The sequence below is a fragment of the Ctenocephalides felis genome, unplaced genomic scaffold (genome assembly GCF_003426905.1).
Source record: "Ctenocephalides felis isolate EL2017-DRISC unplaced genomic scaffold, ASM342690v1 CF-g0.4_SCAFFOLD_03570, whole genome shotgun sequence".
Lineage (NCBI taxonomy): Eukaryota > Metazoa > Arthropoda > Insecta > Siphonaptera > Pulicidae > Ctenocephalides > Ctenocephalides felis.
The window spans coordinates 20,774,335-20,799,766 of NW_020539724.1; the positions used below are offsets into that span (position 1 = coordinate 20,774,335).

General features: G+C 27.5%; 2 protein-coding genes across 2 annotated transcripts in view; both read right to left on the minus strand.

Annotated features, from left to right (window-relative positions):
- Positions 1–25,432, minus strand: part of LOC113383565 (potassium voltage-gated channel protein eag-like) — a 221,038-nt gene that overhangs the window by 72,898 nt on the left and 122,708 nt on the right. The window lies entirely within an intron of this gene.
- LOC113383756 (proteasome subunit alpha type-3-like) lies at positions 6,044–8,443 on the minus strand. Its single transcript, XM_026622007.1, has 6 exons — positions 8,326–8,443; positions 7,636–7,842; positions 7,093–7,338; positions 6,772–6,884; positions 6,292–6,427; positions 6,044–6,189 (listed from the first exon to the last, which is right to left on the minus strand). Exons 1-6 carry the CDS (start codon positions 8,344–8,346, stop codon positions 6,148–6,150), a joined length of 765 nt encoding a protein of 254 aa, XP_026477792.1. The 5' UTR covers positions 8,347–8,443; the 3' UTR covers positions 6,044–6,147.

Genomic DNA, 25,432 nt, shown 5'->3' on the forward strand with positions numbered 1-25,432 from the left:
CATAAACATGTAATAATATTCCAATTTTAATTACTTTAGTCCTTTGCCTTAACTTTGACATTTAAAAAAGGAAAATAGGTACCGACTAACTAGGACCCGTTTATTATTTCATTGGTTGTTGAAAGCCATAACTTCACCCTGCAGCTACCAATAGCAAAGCAAGTATTGATTCGAGAAAGTCTGAACAGGTAGCTGTCTTGGCTAATCGCTACGCACAATATGTAATATTTACTATGACGTCTACAAGCTTTGTCAAATTTTGTAAAAATCGTAAAAATCGGTGATTAGATAAATAAATATTTAGTGAGAAGAGCATAATTCATCTGGCATTGCTGTGAAGCAAAAAATGAGTCGAGACGATTACGACAAGGTAATAAAAAAGATTGTTTTAGTAAACCTAACCTAGCATTTTGAGAAATCACTGTCATACTGTCAATTACATTTGCATTAACTTTCCATCATATGTTTATATTATATATCATTTAACAAATAAGTAGTTCAGATTTTCACAGAAACATATAGTATAAATCCCATTAATTTTATAGGATAGTTGTTACATAGGATCTATACTATGAAAAGAACGTTTCTTATATATTTTGCACTTCGGATACCCTTAAACATTTAAGCATTACAAAAATCTTTGCTTAATTTATTAAAATTATTTCTCTTTCAATATAAGTAATGTAAATAACTTAATAAAAAGGTTGAGATATTGCATGTGCAAGGACAATCTAGATACAAGTGAAAGTGAAATTGCTATAGTAATTATTTGTTTTCATTACATTAATTGCAGTCGATGTTATTACAATAGGTATTTCTACTCAGAGTTTGTGTAAAAATGTTATCGAAAAGTGCATTAACATGTAAAATAATCAATCCACATTGTACTGAATGCTTTGTAGAATAAAAGATAGCAGTGAAATTATAATCTATATAAAAATGTTATTAAACTTATTAGTAAATTTCTTTCAAAAGATAAAACAAATTACATAAATTGTAGCAAATGAATTAAATTTAGCAATCCTGCTTTCAAGAAGAATTTTAATAATATAACAAAAAACTAGTTAGTTTAACAAGTTAAAATTCTGAAGTAAAAAAATTCATATAATTTTGTATACAGTATAAAACATTCTTTCAATTCTCTTTTGCAGGATAAAATTATATTATTCATACAATATCGTCCTAATGAAAGAACAAGAACTTATTTAAAATTTAATGAGCCTAAGGAATTGATCATTTACATTTTTAAAAAATGTGCAGAAGACTTGGATATTGAGTCTTCGGGTGACAAAGTTAGCATTGGCTATGAAAATCTTTGTACTTACATTGATAAGGTAATATGTAATCCTAATCTTTTCATATACAATCACTAATTTGCCATTAATGCAGTTTCCTAATAGACAAAGTGTATGTTTCTCCTCAACAAATCTGTTGTCAAATCAAAAATGTTGCCTTTAAGCTTTTACCTTTGAAATTATTACTCTGTAAGGAAAATAATCGAATTAAAGAATTTTAGCATTAATACTTTAATAAGTTTACTCGCTTCCTAGCTGATTATATACCACAACTTCTTAGTTCACATTTGTTTATGTAACATTCAAATGACAAACTCGACCAAGAACTTCTCAGAATATATGTTGCAAAACAATTTTCAGTGCAAAAAAAAATGATTTCTTTTACTTTGCAGGTGTTTGACATAAATATTTTCCTAAAGCAACCTGGATTAAATGTGTACAAACCCTATAACCGAGACTGGATCAAGACCCAATTCCTGCAATATGCGAGTTCGTAAATAACTCATCTAATCTAATAGATTTAAGTTTAATTTTAATATTTGAAATAATATAATTGTGTTAAGTTATCAATATGTTATAGAATAATTATTTTTGTGTAGGTATCATTGTTACCTAATTTTGTTTTATTTTTTTGTACACTTGTGCCTGCTAGATTAAGAAAATTTGGAGTTTAAAAAATGCACCTAATGAAAGTAAAGATTAGTAAAATGTTGATAATACATATTCCGATAATTTTGTTATATATAATACCAAAGTTTGTTTGTCATATTTTAAGTTTTGATGTAAATTAAAGAGTGTAGTATAATAAGGATGTGATTTACTCATTATATATAAATAAAGAAATTTTTTATACAAGTGGACTTTTGAAAAATGTACTCATCAATAAAGTAATAAATTATTAATCATATTCAGTAATGCGATAATTCAATAGATGTAGTACAATAACTTTGAAAACTGAGTTATGAATGTAACTGGTCTAGGCACAAGCAAAATTGTTATAGTAATTATTTGTATTCAATATATAGTTTATTTTATTAACAACTATTGGTAATAAAATAGACTAAATTTGGTAATAACAATTTACTTAGTTTGTAGCAGAGAACCGAAACATATCAAAATTCTTTATTTTCTAACTTACACAAAAGTGATAGAATTTTTCAGAACCGCAAAGCCAGCAGAGGCCAGCTAATTATCGATCTCATTTTCATAAGACTGTAAATAGTTTAATTGAATCACACTATATGCTTGGACAATCAACCTGAGACGCCCAAGACAAAGACTGAAATCAAATCATATTGTGCAGACTTCAAAAATTTCAATAATCTAAGCAAACGACAGCTGATTATTGATCTTATCTTCATAAGACAGTAAGTAATTTGATTGAATAATCTGAAATGCTTGAAAAAATCAACTTGTTAAACTCAAGACAAAGACCAAGATCAAATCATATAATGCAGACTTTGAAAACTTCAATAATCTAAACAATCGACAGCAAATTTTTCATAGAACAATAAATGGTTTAAATGAATAATCTGAGATGCTTGAAAAAATCAACTTATTATGCCCGAGACAAGGACTAAGATCAAATCATATTGAGCAGACTTCAAAAACTTCAATAATCTAAAGAAATGACAGCAAATTATTGATCTTATTTTTATAAGACAGTAAATGGTTTAATTGAATAACCTGGGAAACCTGAAAAAAGTAATTTGTTATGCCCGAGACAAGAACTAAGACCGAATCGTATTGTGCAGACTTCAAAAACCTCAATAATCTAAGCAAATGACAGCAAATTATTGTACATATTTTCAAAGACAGTTATTGGTTTAATTCAAAATCCTGAAATACTTGAAAAAATCAATTTGTTATTTCCAAGATGAGCACTAAGATCAAATCGCATTGTGCAAACTTCAGAAACTTTAATAATCTATAAAGGAACGACAGCAAATTATTGATATTATTATAATAAGACGGTAAATGGTTTATTTGAATCACCCAAAGATACTTGAACAATCAACTTGTTATGCCCAAGACAAGGACTAAGACAAATCGTATCGTGCAGACTTCAAAAACTACAAAAAAGTATATATTGAACAGTCCCATGAACAAGGTGGCTTTGGTAGTCAACATACTGTGCCTGAACTTAAACTTTTTAAATTACATATCTGCAAAATACATTCATTAATATTGTTAAAAAGAATAATAATTAGAACTTGTTTGCGGGGGGAATGATGTGGGAGTTTGACAGATCATGACCATAAAATAAAAATGGCATGCAAGCATTGAATAAAAATAAAATGAGGAGCGTAGTTTTATTCTGAAAAAATATTTAATGTCAGTATTGTCTTTTTATATAGATTAAAGAAATTCAATCTAAAAATACAATACTGATAATCAAAGTGGACTTACGGGTGTTTACATGTGGTTGTTTGCTTAAATTACATTACGTTATGTTTCTATATAAATTGAACAGTATAAATTAAGCCGATTGACATTAAATATAATTATTTACATAGTATTATATAGACAAGTTTCAGTTGCACTTGAAAATGTACAAATATCTAAGAAATCATGTATAATAATGACATACCTTCAATTGCCAATACTGTTACCAATTTGTTGTAATTGTTTCCTTTAGTTTTTTGTTCCGCCGTGTCATCCGTCTATCGGCACCGTCAAAAACTTTTAAATAAAAAAATCACACATTTTCGTCATGAACAATCCATTTGCACATATAATTGTATTCCATTAATTGCAATTGAGTAATCTTGATGCATCAGCAATTACAATAATTTTCAACACAATTCAACTTTTGCAGCGCGTCTGGCAGTCGCCAGCAAATGCCACTTTTCATTTACATCACAAGTCAGGATAAACAGTCTTTAGTTACACTTTTTATTATTCATCATGACAAGTTTCTTTCTAGAAAACGTTTGATTTGTGTGGCATTAAGTTAAAAAATCAGCGTTAAAATGTCGAGCGGTTCGTTATTCAGCAATAACGTTATTTAGCAATATTTCGGTAAGTGCTGCCACCAATAAAAGAATATCTTGTTGTGTCTCCGATGTGCCGCCAAATTCAAATTTTAAAACAATCTTCACAGCTATCTGGAGCTTCAAAATCAGTAATCTGTAATTCATCAGCAATTTCACACGTTTTTCGCACTTATGGACAATTTTAAAGCTAATGCTTCATGATGGCATCCCACTAAAACATTTTCCAATTCATTAAACTTTTCTACAATTTGCTTTTTTCTCTGCACACCTCCGAATATGTAAATGTTTTTTAATATCTTCTTTATTCTTTGAATTAAAGTGAGAAGTGAATTGATATATAAAGTAGAAACATAGTCTCTTCGAAGATAAGTAAGTTTTGAATGAGTAAAATATAATTTTTAGCTTGAAACGACAAAGCCAAAAGGCCCTATTGAACAAGATGACAAAATATCTTAAGCATATGAAAAATTGCAGGAACTATATATAACATAAAAATATAAAACAATAAGGGAGTTAATTATATCTCAAAGTTTCAATTATTATTCCACAAAAAATTTTATATACTTCCATCATTCGTTTGATTAAATGTTAGGAATGTTTGAATACAACCATTATTTGTGTTACCATAACCATATCAATGTGTAAAATTATATATATATATATATATATATATATATATATATATATATATAGTTTTTAATAAAAGTTTACAAATGCAAGGATTGTTAAGAGTTATAGCTTTTCTAATTTTTCAATGTTTTTGGACCAGATAAGGTAAAACAAAATTTTGATAAGTATAAAAAAAAATGTGTGGGCTTTCGAATGATGCTAATCAAAAATTAATCCAAAACCTAATAATACAAAACAAAAATTGGTAACTGGTATCGCATTATAGAACTCATGAAAATATATACAATAACAAAGGTATTTTGATCATAATGTTTCAATTATTATTCCACAAAAAAATTATATATATGCTTCTGTAGCTTGATTGAATGTTAGGAATGTTTGAATACATCCTTATTTGAGAATATATAAAACAAAAATGTATTTCAACATTTTTATGCAATAACAAATAATTATTTAATGCCATTTGTCATAAATAATATGGCCTAGGACCATTATGAATTTAATTGTTAATTATTAATTAAAATAATTATTTGTAATAACATCAATTTTTACCAATATCTTTTATGACCAAAAGTGAGTTTGAAAAAAGAAGTTACTTTTGACCAATGTTAAGTTACCAGTAATATCTCAGCTAAATATTGTGTTAAAAATTAAAAATCAAAGATCTATAAAATAACATGTAAATCATTTAAATATCCTTCTCAGCACTATTAATCAAGATTTATAAGTCACAATTATTCAAAAATCAGTATCAATTGAAAAATGTAAACTTCATTCTGATATAAAGCAATATCATAAACCCCATTTAGTAAAAATGGAGAATTGCATTAAAATATCAACTTTTACTCAGGTAAATTTATATGAAATTTGTCTCGTCAGAAATTTGTTATGTTCTTCACTTTTCATAATAATAATCCTCTTTATATAAAAATACAATTCTTCGGCAAAAGAAAATATCATTTTTGTACCACACATTTATAGTAAATTACTATAAATGTGTGATGAGTAATAATATATTAAACAAAACCAATCAAAAATATGCCAAGAACATAAATAAACAGTTTATACAGGTACAAAATATTCTACACATATTTTATTTTAATATTGATGATAAGTGGCGATGGTACTGTATTTTATCTCAAAATTGAACAAGTAAATAAAAATGCAAATATAAAGGATATTTTTTTAATATAAAATTAAGTCAAGCAAGCACTTTTAATATATTTTTAATTATCCTCTGTATCACTGTCACTGTCATCTTCCATTGCCTAAAAGATTTCAAATTTCATATAATAACGATATTTTATTTCAGTAGATAAAATAAAAATATCATCATCAATAGTTTTTAGCAGAATTATGTCTATAAATACCTGTTTCGCCTGGCTTTCTGCTTCTTGCCTAACACTAGCAGGAACTCGTTCATGAACTCCATTGCTTTCAGCACATACCCAACTCAATTCAAGTTCAAAATTTTTATCTTTTAACTCATCGTGCACTAAATAAATTCTGTAAAAAATATCAAAATGATAATTCAATTTCTTTAAATCTTATATAATTATTTCTTAATTTTATATTAAATATATACTTCATAAAATGGAAATATATTATTATTCATGCATAATATACAAGTGACTTTAGTAAATCACAAATTTCAATATTTTCTCCTATGATTGTAGTTTTAATTAATTCTCAATTCAAATTCAATTTTGAACACAAAAAAATATTTATCTAAATTTAACATAGCAGTAAAGAGTATTAATATAATAAGCTAATTTGAATAGTTGAAACAAAATGCAACATCATTGATAAACTATTTTTAGTTAAATAAGCTAAAAAAAATATTAACTTACATTCGTGCTGCTTCTTTGACCAATTGCTTACATGTCATTTCAGATAATTTTAATTTTTCTATTTCAGTTTTTGCTGTTTGTTTAGCTTTGCCAATTGCTGAACCGTAACAACCCTAAAAGAAAAATTTGATTTAATTTGATTCACACATGAAAGCTCATATTACTAACATATTGCTAAAGAAAATATCTTCTTATAAAATAAAAATACTTATAACTTATGTAATATATGATCGACTATATCCTTTTCAAACCCAATGTAGCTACTCCACGAGAATCAAAATCTCAAAACTACATTATTGAAAAGATCATTTTCAAACTTACTGTAGTTACACCGGAAGGATCTAAAGCATACAGAACTGGTTCTTCATTTTCATAGCTTCCCAATAATACAGCACATCCGTATGGCCGGACAGCTGAGTAAAGTGTATATGTGTGGAACAAACCAGCCACTCTTTCTGTTAGAAATTTCAAAGGAATAGAAACACCATATTGAGAAACATATGATTTACATTCACTTCGAGCTGCAGAAACAATCTCGCGGGCATCACAGATCAGACCAGCAACTGCCTAAAAAGATGAAAAATTCATTTAAAAACAGGAATAAATATATTGTTGTAAATTCATTATATTAAAATGTGATTATATTGATATATAGTATACGATCTTGTAAAATATGATAAAGAAATTAATTAAAAATAATATTACTTGGTAGTATTATTAGTATTTTATAAAAAGTAATCTTCAGAAATTAGTCTTTACTAGTTTAACGCCTGAATTAGTCTTCAGTTTAAAATGATTACTTTTAAACATGTTATTAGCACCTTTTAAATATATTACTAATTTCAATCCTATTATGATGCTCACCATTCCAACATGTTTATCAATATTAAAGATTCTGGGATTTGTTCCTGGTTCGTAGAGTTTGCTTGTAACTAATTTTTCAACAGCAAACACTACACCGTCTTTCCCTCTGAGACCTATTGCCGTTCCACTATTCTCTACTGCTTTATTTGCATATTCCACTTGGAACACACGACCGTCTGGTGAAAACTGGGATGCTGAGAGATCGTACTGGAAAAAGATATTTAAAACTAACAGTTAACAACAGAGAATAACTAGTTTCCAACAATATCAGTAATCTTCATAATAATCGAAGGTTCAAATAACTGACAAGTACAATACTAAATTTAGTTCAATAGTAAATACACATCATATATATACACATATATTTGTAGACATTTAAATAAGTATTTTCACATATATAAAAAGTTCTAAATTGCGCACAGAGTACTGCAAGTGATGTATTTAATTAAGATTTAATAAAAAGTGTAACATAACTTTTTCCGCATAAATATATGAATCTAACGTTTGATGAATATGTTTTTTATAAATAATATGTAAAGTGTATAATTTATTATTTTAAATATTTTTGTATTTAAAATAATGTTCAAATTATACAATAATAAATATATAACCTCTAAATTAGATGACTATGTAAAAAAATGTACTATCATTTAACTATATAGGTAACAAAATATGATATATAAAACATACCCCTGTTCCAATTGAACTCATTTTAATATTATAAACTTATTAGTTATTCACAAAACTATTAAAAATTATATTTGGCCGGAATGAAACAGCAGAAACAAACACTTTTGAAACATCAAATTAATGCAGTGTTGCCAGGTATGCAATAATTCAAACGCAATGTTCAAAAGTATTGCCAGATTGAGTATTTGAGAACTATTTAAAATTTCAAATTCGCACTTGAAGTTGCTCACTAGCCGTTAAACAAATTAAATTGTTGAGTTCAGTGTTAGTTTAGTCGGCTTTTAATTAAGATGTGTTTGTGATGTGTTGAAAATGAACAATGTCGGATGTGTATTAATGATTAAAATGGACTTTACGATTGCATACAGGGCCGTGGCCATAAAAAACAACCGTTGTAATAAGGTAAGTACAACAAATTGTTGTTTTACTTCACTAAATATTGCAAATGTCAAACCTAATTTGGATCACAACCTGTAGTTGCAAATATTGAACGGATTAGTAATTTAATATACGTTATGTACTCGTATACCCAGTTGGTATAATTTACAATTGGTTTGTAATCAAATTTGTAACAATCTGATACTTTAATCTAGAGTTTCCGCGACAAATAAGGCAAATTAATATTTCATATAAAATTCTCTATTTAAACATTACTGATCTAGGCGTGTTGGTTGCTCTCGAAACAATGCTTTTACGAGGAAAATATTTTCGCATACAGTGTTTCTAAATCTATATCGCTTTTGATATTAATCAATTTTTTTTTGCAATTTTAATACATTTTGTATATCTCAGGCAGAAGTGTCTGGTATAAAAGACCATAAAAAGCATCTATACATAATACGTTTGTCATTTATCTTTGAATTTATACTATTCTTCGGCCATCTTGATTGCTTTTGGGAGACCCTTAAATAGTTTAGTAGCACTCCATACAGTGTTCATATCAGTTTTATTTTTTCAAAAATCAAAATTCACAATTTGTCTTGTGTTATGCTCATTTTTAAGAATAAGTCGTTCAGTGGTTTTGTAAACTTCAATTGCTTTCTTGTTTCTTTTTAAGTGATTTCCTAATTTTTTTTTTGGAATCCACATATAATGACATTTTGTTTTTTTGGCGTTTTCGCTATTTTACAGCAAATTTTTCAGAACAATGGAGCCATTTTCTAGTAAGATAAGTCGGATAGGGTGCTTGACACTTTATTTTTACTTTTGCCGTATTTCATATTGCGACGATTTGAAAATATTGATAGGAGTTGTTTATTTTGTTCTTTGAGTTCTAACCCTAGACAATATACTAATATGGTTCTAACCATCAGTGGTATCGGAAGCAAATTTTTGATGAGTGTTCTCTATGTTTTAGGCATTTTAGACAATATCATATTTTGAGATTGATGGGTGGGCTCAGCCAGTGGTTCCGACGCCACTGGTTCTAACTAAATATATAACTGATATATTTAGTTTTAGTAATTTTGAAAATTTCAATTATTTCCTTGATTCTCTTCAGCCTCCTCTATTTGGTTTAGAACGACATTCTCTTTTAGCGTTTTCGCTATTTGTGACAGACATTGTAGAATTTCATGTTGCATTATTTTAAATATCTTTATAGGAAATTTTTATCTTGTTTTTTAAGTTTTAACTTCAATAAAGATTGTGACAGACATTGTAGAATTTCATATTGCATTTCTTTAAATATCTTTATAGGAAAATTTATCTTGTTCTTTTTTTAAGTTTTAATTTTAATGAAGTTTGTAACAGACATTGTAGAGTAGTAGTTAGGATGGAATTGTCCGTCATTTCCTAGAACGACTTTTCTAAAGAAACATTTAAAAGAAGCGAAACGACTTTATCTGTAATTTTTGTTTGAAGGTTACAGATTAACTGCTCCTCAAATTGTTTTTTACTTAGAAATATTTAACTACGATTGACACCTAACGATTGAGGTGATCGTACATCCCTATTAGACCGAAACAGTCTCTGATTTCCACATTTTTAATAGAATTTCGAACCATATTAAATCATTCTATTTTAAATCATTTATTTTGAAATATTTTGGAAATTCTGAACTTTTATTCAAAGCAATCGTACTGCTTTAACTGCATAAAGACGAAATATCAAAGCGCGTAAGCGCCGCGTCGCCGTCTAACGCGTAAACATTGGTATGGAACTTATGGGAATGTAAACAAAAATTATACTTAATGTTAAAATCTCTATAAAATATCTGATAATTTGATGTGCATATGTCTAATGTTCATTTTTGACCGCCAAATGGCTCATTTTTTTACTTTTTCTCCAAAGTCGTTGGACCTGCCTTTCCAAAAATTTGAACAGTTCTTCATTTAGTCAATACAAATAAAATGTATTTTGAATTACTCAAATCGGACGCCCCGTTCTCTTATAAAACGGAGTAACCGTTTTCGGCACATTTTGCCCCGTATCTTGGAAACGGCTAGACCTGCCTTTGCCAAAAACTAATCAGCATGTTTCCTTATCAATACGAATCGAATGTTTTTTGAAATATTCAAATCAGTTGATCGGTGTTCCATAAATCGTCGACGTAAATTTGTATCCGCAAACACACGCACACGTACATACATACATACACATACACACACACATATACATCCATTTTTTCAAAGGTATGCCAAAATATTCAGAAACCTTTGTAACGTAAAGATATATAAAAATTTTCATTTTCGATTTTTTTGCGATCACTATAACTTGACTGAATCACATAGTAAAAATATTCATTTAAAGTATATAAGTGAGCTTTAAAACTTTAGCCAGAATTAAATTTGAAATCTGAATTATTTTCGATATGTATATGAAAAAAAAAATTGAATTTAATTTTTTTTCCAAAAGCAATTGTTTTGTCAACACAAGCTGAAAGTTTTTTTTAATCATTCAAATCGAACGCTTAGTTCTCTCAAAAACTGCCATATTTTGCACATTTAGCTCTGTATCTCCAAAACCGCTAGATCCGCCTTTGCCAAAAACTATTCAACACTTCTCCCCGTCATTACTAATTGAATGTTTTTTAAATCATGCAAATCGGATGCTTCGTTCTCTCAAAAACTCGATTTCTATTTTCTGCACTCTTTGTTCATTATCTCCGTAACCGCTGGACCTGCCTTTGCCAAAAACTAATCAGCACATCTCCCTATCAATAGAAATCGAATGTTTTTTGAACCGTTCAAATCGGTTGATCCGTACGCCCGAAAACGTGTACGAAAAATTATATCCATACATACATACACACTCACACACACACATATCCATTTTTTCTGAGGTATGCCAAAATGTTCAGAAACGTTCAAAACGTCGAGAAATGTAAAAATTTTCAATTTCGATTTTCGGCCCATTACAATAACTGACCCTACAGGAAGTTAAAAATAAAAAACTTTTCGAAAGACATTAGTTGGGAATGATACTGATTAGTTTTAGGTGAAAATCTACCGAGCCGTTTTCTTTAATTAACTGTTGAAAAATAAATTTAGGCCTATTTTTATGGAACTTTTTTAGCCGATATATATCATGGTCTTATAGAACTTACTGAATTATTACGGCTTTACGACAAGTCGTTTAATTTTAAAAATTTATCAAAGTTGGAGAAAATGAGTAGTCTTTTTGACGTTTGTTAAAAATAAAATTAGATGATTTAGTTGGTATAACGATAGTGTACTTGGTCTTGAACATAGTAAACCATTAAGGTCCTACGAAAACTGGTTCAATTATAAAAATTAGTGTTTCGTGAAAATTTGCTTTTAGAAAATACTCCGAGTTAACGTGTTCTTTCGTTTTCAATTATGTGTAACAAATCCTCTCGGAATAATTGTAATCACTCTTAAATTAATTTGTTTATTATTGATTAAGTCGATTATTTACACATATCGGGAAGTTCATGTAACTTGCCTCAAGGCTAAATACTAATACTAACTAGTTACGTATAATTTTTCACAAAGAAATATTTCAAAATCATATTTAAGTCACTTAACTTAATTCCCAACTTCCGGATTTCAAAAAAAATATTGCCACTTTACAATAAATAAATTTGTCCCAAAATCGGCACCATCTAAACTTGAGAATCCCTCCACACCCAAAACGTCCAGAGCGCTTGCGCCCTGTTCAACCCGTCTTACATCAATGCCACATTCTTTGCGTAGCTACACAGGCGTTCGGAAACTCCATTGTGTCATTCGCTACTGCGAAAATCGAAATTAGAAAAACAAACTTTTTACCATAAAAGACATTGCAAACAATAACTTTACGAAGTAACCGAATCAACAGTGTTATGTAATAATAATATGTGTGAATTTTCTGATTTATTTAATGTGCGTCTAAGATGCAGATAATATTTTAAGTGTATGTGTGATTTTAGTATGTGACACTTCGGTTGCGAAGATTTCATGCTCAGGATTTCGATTGTGATACGGTGGTCTCGCGTGTCATTACAAATATCGATTGATAATTTTATGTTATGGTTATTGTAATACCTAATAACTATGAAACATGTAATATTAATTAGATTTTTAACCAAAAGGGCGAAGCTAAATTATATCTAAGCCCAGCTTTGCGGTCTACCTTGCTTAGAATTTGACTCTTACTCAGATTTTTATTTATTTGATTATATTTTTTTTTTTATTTATTTATATATATATACCTTATTTTCATATCTCATACAGACAGAGGTGCCTGATATGAGAGATTATAAAAACAGTTTTCAAATTTTCTATATACATTTCACTTGACTATTTTATTGATATAATATCTATTATAATTAAAATATCTTTATATAACTCTTCAGTCTTCTTTGTCTTCAATTTCCTTATAATATTTCTTTATTTTTCTTTTAAATTCATCGTCATCATTGGTCATCTTAATATCGTTTGGCAATTCATTATATATTTTACTAGCGCTCCATATGACATTATTTCAGTAAGCTTTCTCATTCACTTAAAATTTAGACTCTATTATTAATTTTTAAATATGATAAACTTATAAGTTTATTTCTTCATTCTCATTATTAGAACTTCTTTAACGTTTGCTTGAAAAGGTTTTTAAACATAATTTCAAATTATGAATATGAATTTATATAAGTATAAAACTACATCCGATGGCTTGCTTATATTAAATTCTAAATTTTAACATAAATCTTTCAACGGGCCAAGCTTTATAAAATTTAAAACTAAATATTTCAGTGTCCGTTTCACTTCGATTCTTCACGAATTTCTGTATTTTTTATACAAAAACCCCAAAAAATTTAATCATAAATTTTACACTCCTAAAATTGATGTGGTTGAACAAGAGCTTTACAGTAGTTTTGTGAAAATTATACATTTTTTTATATTTAAACTAAATTCTTACTCTGGAATGATGCAAATAATATCCTTGTAATTTAGTTGCATGAATTTTTCATCGGTAATAAAGTCTTTTCATTTATTATTTGCTTTGGTAATAGACGTCTTTAGAGCTTTAAAGTCGTTTTTTTGGGTTAATGAAACTATAATTTTTTTTATATTTAAATTAAATTCTTACTCTGAAATGGTGCAAATAATATACTTGTGATATTCATTGCAAAAATGTATCATCATTAATATATTTTTTCATTTATTATTTGCTTTGGTAGTAAAAGTCTTTAGAGCTTTAAAGTAGTTTTTTTTTGGTTTAGTGAGAACTATTAATTTTTTTTAATATTTAAACTGAATTCTTACTCTGAAACGGTGCAATGTAATGTAATATTCTTGTAATTTCATTTCCTAAATTTTCCACTAGTAATATATTTTTTTATTATTGTTTGCTTTGGTAAAAAAGCTTTAAAGTCGTTTTTATAGTTTAGTGAAAACTATGGTTTTTGGTTTAGTTAAAACTAAATATTTTTCAATATTTGTACTAAATTCTTACTCTGAAATAATGCAACTATTATTTTTGTGATATTTATTGCATACATTTCATACCAGTAATATATCTTTTTCGTTTTTAGAGAGTTTAATGAGAACTATACAATTTTTTTAATATATAAAGTAAATTCTTACTCTGGTATGGTGCAAATAATATTCCTAAAATTTCATTTCTTAAATTTTCCACCAGTAATATATTTTTTCATTTATTATTTACTTTGGTAGTAAAAGTATTTTTTTGGTTTAGTGAGAACTTCACAACTTTTTTTGTGATATCTAAACTAAATTTTTATTCTGGTATTCTAGTGATATTTCTTGCAAAATTTTCATGGATAGTATATTTTTTCATTTTTTATTTGCTTTGGTACAAGTCTTTAGAACTTCAAAATCTTTTGTTCTTGATTTAGTGAAAACTGTTCATTTTTTTCATTTTTAAATCAAACTTTTTTTTGATATGGTGCAACTTAATAACCTTGTAATATTCATGGCATAAATTTTACATCTGTAATATATTTTCATTTATTATTTCCCCATGTAATAAAAGATTTCATTAATTCATTTTCCTTATCTTTTGCATTTTACGGTTTTGGCAATACAAGGTAATTTATATTCCTAATTCATTTCTACGTTATACAATATTAAATCCTATGTTTAAATTTTTTTTAACAAATTTCGCTATTTGATATTTGATTTATTCAAAAATTTTTGATGACTCACTTAGTGAGAGCCTTATATTTTTATTTTAATATTATAAATTAATTATCATATATTATAAATTATTATTAATATTAAATATTAATATTATAAATTAACTATCGTAATAATGAATTAGATATGTATAACAAATTATAGCGTTTTTTTGTTGTGGAATTTTTATTATGCAGTAACATATGTGCAAAAGTAGTCAATAAACGTAAATGTTATTAAATGCATCAAAATATTCAAAATATCAGTCTATAATTTTTTTTAGAAAATCAAAATTGAAGTTCAATTGTATAATAAAATTATTTGCACTGTTTTAAAGTAAAAATTAGTTTATTTATTAATAATAAGTATTTATTTTTCGCAATGGAATAAAGGACGATTTTTTACATATTTATGAAAACTTTGATATTTTCCAAAAACTACAAATAGTATAGAAAGTGTCAAATTTAATATACTGAAATTCAACACATTCTCATTAAAACTTTGTGTATCTTTTTTACAGAAGAATCAAAGTTGTGATTTTATTATTAAAACGAAAAAGCAATAAATGTATGCCAAAAATACAGAACATTAAAAAACTATATCTTTATTTAAGTGTTAGTTCAATCAAAAAACAGTTTAAAAATTTGAATTCTATTCTAATGAAGTGATGTGATACTATTTCCAATAAATTAAAAGATATATTTAAAATCCGAGACCATTAATGATGCAAATTTGAATCCTCAATATAAATAATTGTCCGCGCCAGCTTCCCGAAAAACTGCGTTGTACAAAAAATTATTAAACCAAAAATAAATATATAAATAAAATATCAGTGAGACGAATACAAATATCATATTCAAAATTATAAATGCCAATGGAAATAAAAATTCCATATACATATTGGGTGTGGAAGACAAGCTTTTGGAAAGTATGACTAAATAAATTGGAAAAAAATGAAATCATACGTTTTTCAAAAGTTAGGTCCACCTTCTGAAAAATATTAAAAACAAATGGAAATCATCAAAGGTTTATGGACAAATGTATGACATTTTCAATAAAATTTGAATTGAGGCGTGAAAAATGAGGTTGAAATCGTATTCAAGAATAAAATGACGAAGGGCTCACTTTAGGGGCTCTATTCATCCCCCGAATAATTTAAAAAATAATCTGTTCAACTACAGTATATTGATGATATATTTATAAGTTCATGTTAATCATGAATTGACTGCGATGTCTACAGTATATACAAAAATTGAAAATTATTTGAGAAATTAGAATATTACAAGAAAATTTATAAAGTGATACGCCAATTTTGAATTCATGGCAATACGAATATTAATGGCAATAAAATTGACTAATTCAGTGGTCTATTAGTTGATAATCGATTTATCTAAAAATGAATTCAAACTACCATAAATATATTGGCCCAAAGATTAATTTGGGCCTCTGACTAATTAACAATCTATAATTTTCATTAAAACCTAAAAAGTTGTGAAATGAAACGTCTAAAGATTCTAAAATTTTGAAGTCCACTATCCTCGAAGCATCAAAAACAATATTTTATGCTACAAATTCTAACTGATAAATTTAAAAATTATACTAACCTATTAACTAATATGCAAATAAATACATTAACCACACAGTATTTAATTAACTTAATAATGAATACAAATATAAATCAAAATCTCTTGATTAACGATTTGAGTAATCGAATTTAAAACCAGCTTCTAAAACTTAATATGATTACATTAAGATAAAAATTGTACTGTGAAAGCAGAATATATTATATATTATTAATATATAATATATAAAAATACGCCTTCATTAAACTAATAATATAAAATGCCAGGAGGTAGAAGGGGCTTAGTTGCTCCTCAAAATACGTTTCTGGAAAACATCATCAGGAGATCCAATTCGCAACGTAAGTTTTTTTTGATATTCTTATTTATTTAGAATTTATGTAATAAGATGTATATTATTGTATCGACATGGTAAACTACAATTTTTAATTCTTTATTAAACTGCTATTAAATGTAGCACAATCGTGATCAGACATATATATGAAATAATATTAGGGCGGGCCAAATTATATGCGGTATATATATTGCAAGTCAATGCGCTATTTTAACAAACCTGAATTTGGATGGCCAATGAGTTTGCACACCCTGATATGCTATAAAAAATCTATTAAAAAATTATGTTTATTATATTATATTTTTATTAAATCATTCTCTATTATTAATCGGAACGATTGTACTTTCAAATACAAAAAGAAATTTGAAGAAATATTCACTAGTTTTTTATAGCATTTTCATACGCAAAAGTTATTTGGCGGACCTAACACACACACACACACACACACACACACACACACACACACACATATATATATATATATATATATATATATATATATATATTTGTAACAATACTATATGTAGCCACAATTTCTTCCTGTGAGCAAATTGATTCTTCTAACTTTCTGGACCATATCAATCGTTTCCTTGATGTTGTGCACAAGTTTGTCGATAGTCTTATAGTTTTAGTACATGTCTTTATTGGTAGGGATGTTTTAGTAAATGACCCTATTATCAATCTAGGCTGAAGGGAAATAAAAATTGAAATATCAACATACAATTTAGACATTCAAGTCGAAAATATAAATTTATATTCTATCCCTCACTGAAAATTTAGTTTTCATCTTGCGCTTTGTAATTGCGAACCCCTGGATCAAATCAGCTTTACAAGAAGTTAATATCAAGCAGAGTGATATATATTATTCACTTACTCGTTTCAAGTGAAAATGGTCCTTTCTGGCATCACCACAATAAATTAAAATATATAATCACTAATAGTATTTATACACACTTAGTTTACACACTTTCAAAGACACATAATTTATTTTTTCTCTATATATTAAATATAAAAAATGGCTTAAGGGGGGCGATACATGTAATCGCCTTAATTTTTACCATTTTTTGAGGACTTTTTAAACTGGGAAGGAATGATTGAATTTTTTCGAACTTTTTTAGGGTTATTTATTATATATTAAAATACACAAAAAAAATTTTTTTTTAATTTTTTTTTTAAATGGCTGCCGTAAAAATAAATCTGCCAAGACCCTCTCGGAAAACGCCATCAATTTGCGGGCGTTCTCACTTTTCGTACGGTGATCTGAATTTAAAAAAATTAGTTTGTACGTGTTCATGAAACATATATCTTCTAGTTAAACCAAAAAAAAATTGAACTAGCTGTAAGTGGAATTCTGTCTTAAGGCAATTAAGGCATCGTGCCTTAAGGCAAATTGCTGGAACTTCCCGTACCAAAAATTATTATTTTTTTAAAAACGATTGACATTTTTTAAAAAAAATTACTTCGAAAAAATACGATTTTTAAGAAACTATAAATTGGACAAAAAATTACTTTTTTTTGAAAAAAAATTTTTTTTAAAAAAAATTTTTTTTTAATTTTTTTTTTGTTTTTTTTTTTTGAAAAAAAAATTTTTTTTATTTTGACATATTGTGGAAGATCTGAACTTTCTTTTCAAAGCAATCGTACTGCTTTAACTGCATAGGGGCAAAATATAAAGCGCGTAAGCGCCACGTCGCTGTCTAACGCATAAGCATTGGTACGGAACCCATAGGAATGTTAACAAAATGTATACTTATTGTTAAAATCTCTATAAAATATCTGATAATTTGATGAGCATATGTCTAATGACCATTTTTGACCGCCAAATGGCTTATTTTTTTACTTTTTCCTCCATATCTCCGAAACCGCTAGAGCTACCTTCATGAAAATTTTATCGATTCTTAACCTTGTCAATACAAGTGAAATGTTTTTTGAATTATTCAAATCGGACGCTCCGTTCTCTCAAAAACTGAGTTACCGTTTTCGGCACTTTTTGCCCCGTATCTTCGAAACGGCTAGACCTGCCTTCGCCAAAAACTAATCAGCACGTCTCCTTATCAATACGAATCGAATGTTTTTTGAATTATTCAAATCGGTTGACCCGTGTTACCGAAATCGTCGACGAAAATTTGTATCCGCACATACATACACACACATACATACATACACACACACACACACACACATACACACACACACACACCCACACACACATACATCCATTTTTTCTAAGGTATGCCAAAATGTTCAGAAACCTCTGAAACGTAAAGATATATAAAAATTTTCATTTTCGATTTTTTTGCGATTAATATAACTTACCCTACGGGAAGTTAAAAAGTCACAAAATCGTAAATTGGCACACCTTAGAAAAAAAAAGTTTGATTTTTCACCTTTTTTTCAATGGTTTTTTTTGGTAAAAGGGTTAATTTTTGAAAAAAATTTTGGAATGTTTGAGGTTTAACTAGAAGCTATTACTGTAAAGTAAATGTGTGCAAAATTTCATTGGAATCGGTTGAGAACTTTTTGAGTTATCCCGCCCGCAAATTTCAAAAATGTCGTTTTGAGAAAAACGCGTTTAAAGTTTTGACACAGAAACAGATAAGAGTACAATAGCACTCGAGCGCCGAGTTGAGGAGTGGCACTTAAATGAGTTTTTATTGTATAAATAATGATAATTTTGTTTTGAATATTTACAGGCATATTTTTGAGATGTTATTGTAACGATTTATGAAAGAAAAAAAAATCGATTTTTTTTTCTTGTTACATGTATCGCCCCCCTTAAATATTGCCTTCATCTGAGCCATATACGCTTTACCATCACCAATGATAATAGATATATCATTTTTATCAGCAATGTATTAAAAATAATATTTTTAATATAATTTACGTTTCTCAATTCTTACATTCTCTAAATATTTTTATATACGTCATTGATAAAATTAAATTTTCCACCATACTGCCCTCACTATAGAAAACCTGATGGTGGGACGCAACTAGTTCCGGAATATTGAAAATAAATTGCACATTCAAAAAGTTTTTATTAATTGGATTCACTGAAAATAACACAATTCAATGAAAAATCCTGAATTCATCAATCAAATTTATATATTTATACATACATGCATATTGCAACATTTTCAAATACAACTTTTGAGTTTAGTTTCTTGCAATTGGAAGCAAAAGCTCATATTTAATTTTACATAGTGGGAAACGCTAGCTTTTTTATTCAAATTCAACAATAATACATAAAACATACAATCAACATTACATTTCCATTATATTTCTAATTTTTGGCCATTGGTTTCTCAGAGCGGCCGAAATTCAGGCGAGCTCTTGAGGTTGTCGCCGCTCCTTTGATTTGACATTTACTATTATTAATTAATACTTTGGGCTCGAGTTCATTGCCGACGAGGTACAATTTTAGATAATTAATTATAAAGTTAACTGATCACAGATTTCGATCTTAAGGGTTTCAAAGGGATTGTGGAAAGTGTGTAGTGGACATAAAATTTGCTGAGAGGGAGTACTTGCTTGTCTGAGGTTTTGTTTATAAGGAATAGTAATATTTCTGATGACATTATGCACATTCACTGCTGGAAAACATAGTACCTAGAGAACTATTTTATTAGTATTTTGTTTGTATGATAGAAGATTATATTGCAATTCGTTTCATGTAGATGTAATCAAATTTGATACATGCGCTGTGGTCAACTAAACAATTTATTTTGTGTTTTGTGTTTCTAAATTAACATCAATTGATGATATAGGTACTTTATAGATCAATAGAAACAATATATACAATTTTATGTTCTAGCACTATAAAATGACACTAGATCTGAAATTTCAAAATTTTCAATATAATTCTGTTAAAGATAAGATAAAAATAAAAGTTCTTTAAGATCTTGAAGACTATCGAGTTAGAAAAATAACATATAGGGTAATAAAACGAAATGAATCATTATTCTTATTAGTTAGAAAATTAGTTTTATGTTTATACGAAAAGAATTATATTGATTGAAAATAAATAGTTTTCTGCTCGAAGACAGGTCCATCATAGTTAGAAAGCACCACAAAATAAATGATTCCCTTCCCCATCCTTGTGTATTATTGCAAATACATATTTCACACCCTTTATTCACGTTTTTATAATCTTTAATGCAATTTTCTTCAAAAAACCTTCTGCTTCCATGCGTCCTGGTCCTGTGCCTCAGCTTTCAGTTCCCTGTATTTTCTCTTCTCGTAAATCATCAACCATCTGCATTCTTTTTCTTCCCAGACCTTTCAATCCTTCTACTTTACATTCTACGACGTCGTATAGGAGGCACTTTCTTTGTCGAATGGGTCCAATCTAGTTTCCTTTTCCTCTTCTTAACACTTTTTCGATTGTTATTTATCGGTCTACTTTATTTACTCTATTCGTCTTCAGCACTACATTTCCAACCTCTTCGAAAATTTGTTGTCTGCCTTTCTTGGAGTCCAAGTCTTTTTGTCTCTTTTTCAACTTTACTTTTTTTATTGAAGACGCTGGACCTGCCTTTACATTTTACCAGTTGTTCATTTCGTCAATACAAGTAAAATATTTTTTGAATCTCAAGAACTGAAACACCATTTTTGGCACTTTTTGCCCCGTATCTCCGAAACGGCTAGACCTGCCTTTGCCAAAAACTAATCCGCACGTCTCTTTATCAATAGGAATCGAATGTTCTTTGAATTATTCAAATCGTAAAATCGACGACGAAAACACACACACACACATACATAAATCAATTTTTTCTAAGGTATGCCAAAATGTTCAGAAATCCGTGAAACGTAAAGATGCATAAAATTTTTCATTTTCGATTTTTTTGTGATTACTATAGCTTACCCTACGGTAAGTTAAATATAAGGTACAAGGATTTTTTATTGATATTAAAAATTGAATTCCATACAAAATCAAGCTTCTATATTATCATACACTATTTTTAACACGTTAATTTCCATGTATGTCAAGAAGTCCTATATGAGCCATGTCGGACATATATATCTGACATACACGATTTGGTAGAGGGAAAAAATAAGGTTTAATATAAGGCCATGTCAGTCATATATGTGTGACATAAAAAATAGTGTTTTTAACAGGATCTTTGTCATTTTTTTTTCTTTGATACATTTTTAACTAAATTATCTAATATGTTATCATGACTCAAGTGAAATAATTTGTAATATTATGGTGACAATTAAGGTGTTAAAGTTTAACCTTAATTTATTTATTATAGTCCTAAATAGATTAAACTCAATTATAATCAATAACTATAATTAAAAACATCTAAGAAACTTAAAATAATTTTATTTCAAATTTTCAAAAATTCCAAATTTTTATGGATTACCATAAGAATGTAATTAAAATTTTATTATTATACTTTTTACATTTATAAAGAAATTTATATTTATATTCTTATTGAATTTTGAATCATAATCTGCTGATTATTCATATAACAACTATTTAAAAAGGAAAGTTTAGTCATTTGCTATTAGACACAAACTACTAGAATGGCAAATGTGCATAAGGGCAAGTCGATGGATTTTATTTATAATGTTTGCATGAATAAAATAAATTAATTGAAATATTTCCATCAGGCAAAAAGCCATATACAACTAGTTTCTCTGTATATAATTCATGTGAATTATATATTGCTGTGCGTGCATATAGTGACGAAGACAAAAATGTTATGAACCAGTTTATAAGTTCGCGTGTCGCGCAAAAAATCGATTTCAACGTTTAACATATGCACGTTTGACATCATTGTTTGAATTCATAATATATACAAATATATATGTACATATATATATATTCTATTTATATATGGTTGTGTAATTTGATTGTAGTTACATTTATCACGAGCGAGTCTATTAAGCTCACAGTAAAAATTAACAGTATCAGTCTCTTGAGTAAAGCCAATTACTTTTATAATAGCAGAAATAAAATTATTTATGATATCATGAAAATTCAATCGAATTCAGCTTGATTATGGATTTATACAACCTTATCCATAGCTAAAACGGTAATTATTAGATAGTGCATTGAAAAATTGAATTGCTTTTCAAATAATTGGGTAACGCTCACATTTTTTATTCAGAGTTAATAGCCTATTTTAGTTCGCTTTCATCTACAATATGAAAAGCGATTTCAGAATTATTATGGTAATGGGTGCATATAGATTTTTTTCCGATTACAGGTGGACGATTGTAATGTCCTTTTGAATTTAAGAGCTTAAATATAAATTCGTCGACCATGTTGATTTATTCCCTTCATGAAAGGATACTTAATACTTTTGCAAAAAGGTCGATTTACTAATTTTATGTTCTCTCGACTTAACATCAATTCAGAAACTCGATTTAATATTCAGAATGACTTTAACATGTTAAAATTGAAAAAAACGTATGTATGTGTGCCAAAATTAGACCTTTTCGTCAAAGCTCTCAAAATCGGCTACATCAAATTTAATTTTTATTTTAAATTTAAAAGCCAAATGGCCAATTTAATGTCATTTGATTTGATGTTAATGTCAACATTTTCACCAACGATTTTATTTTTGAATTAATTGCTGAATTTTTAATGTAACTCTGTATAGTAATAGAATCTAAGAAACTCCTTAAATAATACAGACCTACACAACGTGATTTAATTATAAAATTTTACTAACGTTTAAAATGATAATCTTTATTTTTGAAAAAAACAATTAATTTACCGTCACAAATGTAATTGTTCCTAAATTTAAATTCTTATTGATAAAGTCAGTAATGAAAGTTCATGCAACTTTTTTACGCAAAATTCCACTTATACCTAATTGTTTACTATCTCCTAATGAAAACCTTTTTAGAAATAGTGCACTTGTTTCAAATAAAGTACATTAAAAAAAGTAATATTAATTCATTAACTAGATCAGTAGACTCAACGTAAAAAAATTGACAAAATTTTGTGTATAGACAAGTATATTTGTCATGCATTCAATTCAGAGGTCACTTGAAAAGTATTTTCTCAGAAAAGTAAAATATAAACTTAATTTTGAAGCTGTTTGAATTATTTCTAGGTTGTTGGATTAAAAGTAATAAATACAAAATTTAATTATGAAATTATCACATGGATCCCATTATACATACGTTGAGAAACTTTAATTGCTTCCATAACAAATTTATTTATTCATCTTCTTATATATAAAAATGGAGTTCGATATTATGTTAGATTGAATAAAACTCGAAAATGGCTGAACCGATTTGGCCAGATTTGTCTTGAAATATTCGTGCTAATCCAGAGGTTGTGCAAAAGGTGAGAAGTTTTTTTTAAAACCGCGTAAAAACTTCACATTTTTGATTAAAATTTTAAGCTTAATTCAAAATGAAACAGTCGACTGCGGCTCATACGTCAAATGTCAAATGGTTTTAAAATTAAAGATTATGTTCAAATAAATTTGAGAGGATGTTTTGGATGAATATTATTTAATTATAGCAAGTGTGCTTGCTACAGTTCCATTTATACATAAAAACATTATTGGAAGGGTCTCAAATGTTATTAGAAACTCAACTTATGAAACTCAAAATGTGAAAATACACACAATAGAATACATCTTTATACACATACAATAAATTAGTAATTTTTTTGCATTCTCTAGAAATTGTTTATATATTTATATAAAAATGTTTGCCGGGTCAACTAGTGAAATATAAAAATATAAGAACTAGATTTTCATTGTCCTATTTGTGTATAATAGCAGTTTTCGTTGAATATCATTACGCAACAAGAATTTAATTTTTTTACATTTATATGAATAATATTAATTCAAATTAATTGTGTTTCTAGTTTAATATACTCTTAATAAAAGTATGTTAAGTGAATAAGTAAATATTTATAATACAACTTATAAATTATAATTTTTTTCTAATATAAACTCAACTTTTTCATCTACAATCTCAATTTTCATCATGGCTCTATTCTGGTGACACAAAACTTTGTTTGAAACCAAGTTTGGACATATTTTGCTCTAATTTTTCAATCAAAATGCATCTAATATGATTATATTTTTTATTTCTATATTTTTCTATTAAATTCACTTTAGTATTCTATGCATGTACAATATAATTTTGTTCGCAGTGATATTAAAACGAATAAAACGTGATTTCATTCGTCTGATTAAATTATTCAGTGCAATTTGATCTTATCAATGAGATATACAACTATTAATTATTCTACTATAAAGGTTTGGATATGCAAACGAAAATCTATTCGCAGACATTCAAAAAAAAATGCAGTAGAATTCGCTAAAATTCAATATATTACAGTAGGTATATTCAAGATACTTTAAATTATTCTTCCTTTTTGTACAAGAACCACATTAATAGGCAATCGATTTTTCAAATTATTGAATTAATATCAAATATTTTATTATTTTATTGTTTAATATTTTATATTATACTTCAATATTCATAAATAATTTAATTAGAATATATTTTGATATTACATATTGAATTCATATTTTATTATCTTGAATTTATTTGTACTTATGCGTTTATCCAAACAAATACAGAGCAACAATTTTATTTACATATTTTTAGAATTTTACCATTTTCAATAGAAAAAAAAT

Bases quoted from the DNA above. Each gene is read 5' to 3' on its own strand.
- LOC113383756 (XM_026622007.1), bottom strand. From the start codon at position 8,346: ATGAGTTCAATTGGAACAGGG. The intron at 7,843-8,325 runs GTATGTTTTATA...ATCTTTTTCCAG, and splicing joins TGAGTTCAATTGGAACAGGG to TACGATCTCTCAGCATCCCA. The intron at 6,885-7,092 runs GTAAGTTTGAAA...TTTTTCTTTTAG, and splicing joins ATCCTTCCGGTGTAACTACA to GGTTGTTACGGTTCAGCAAT.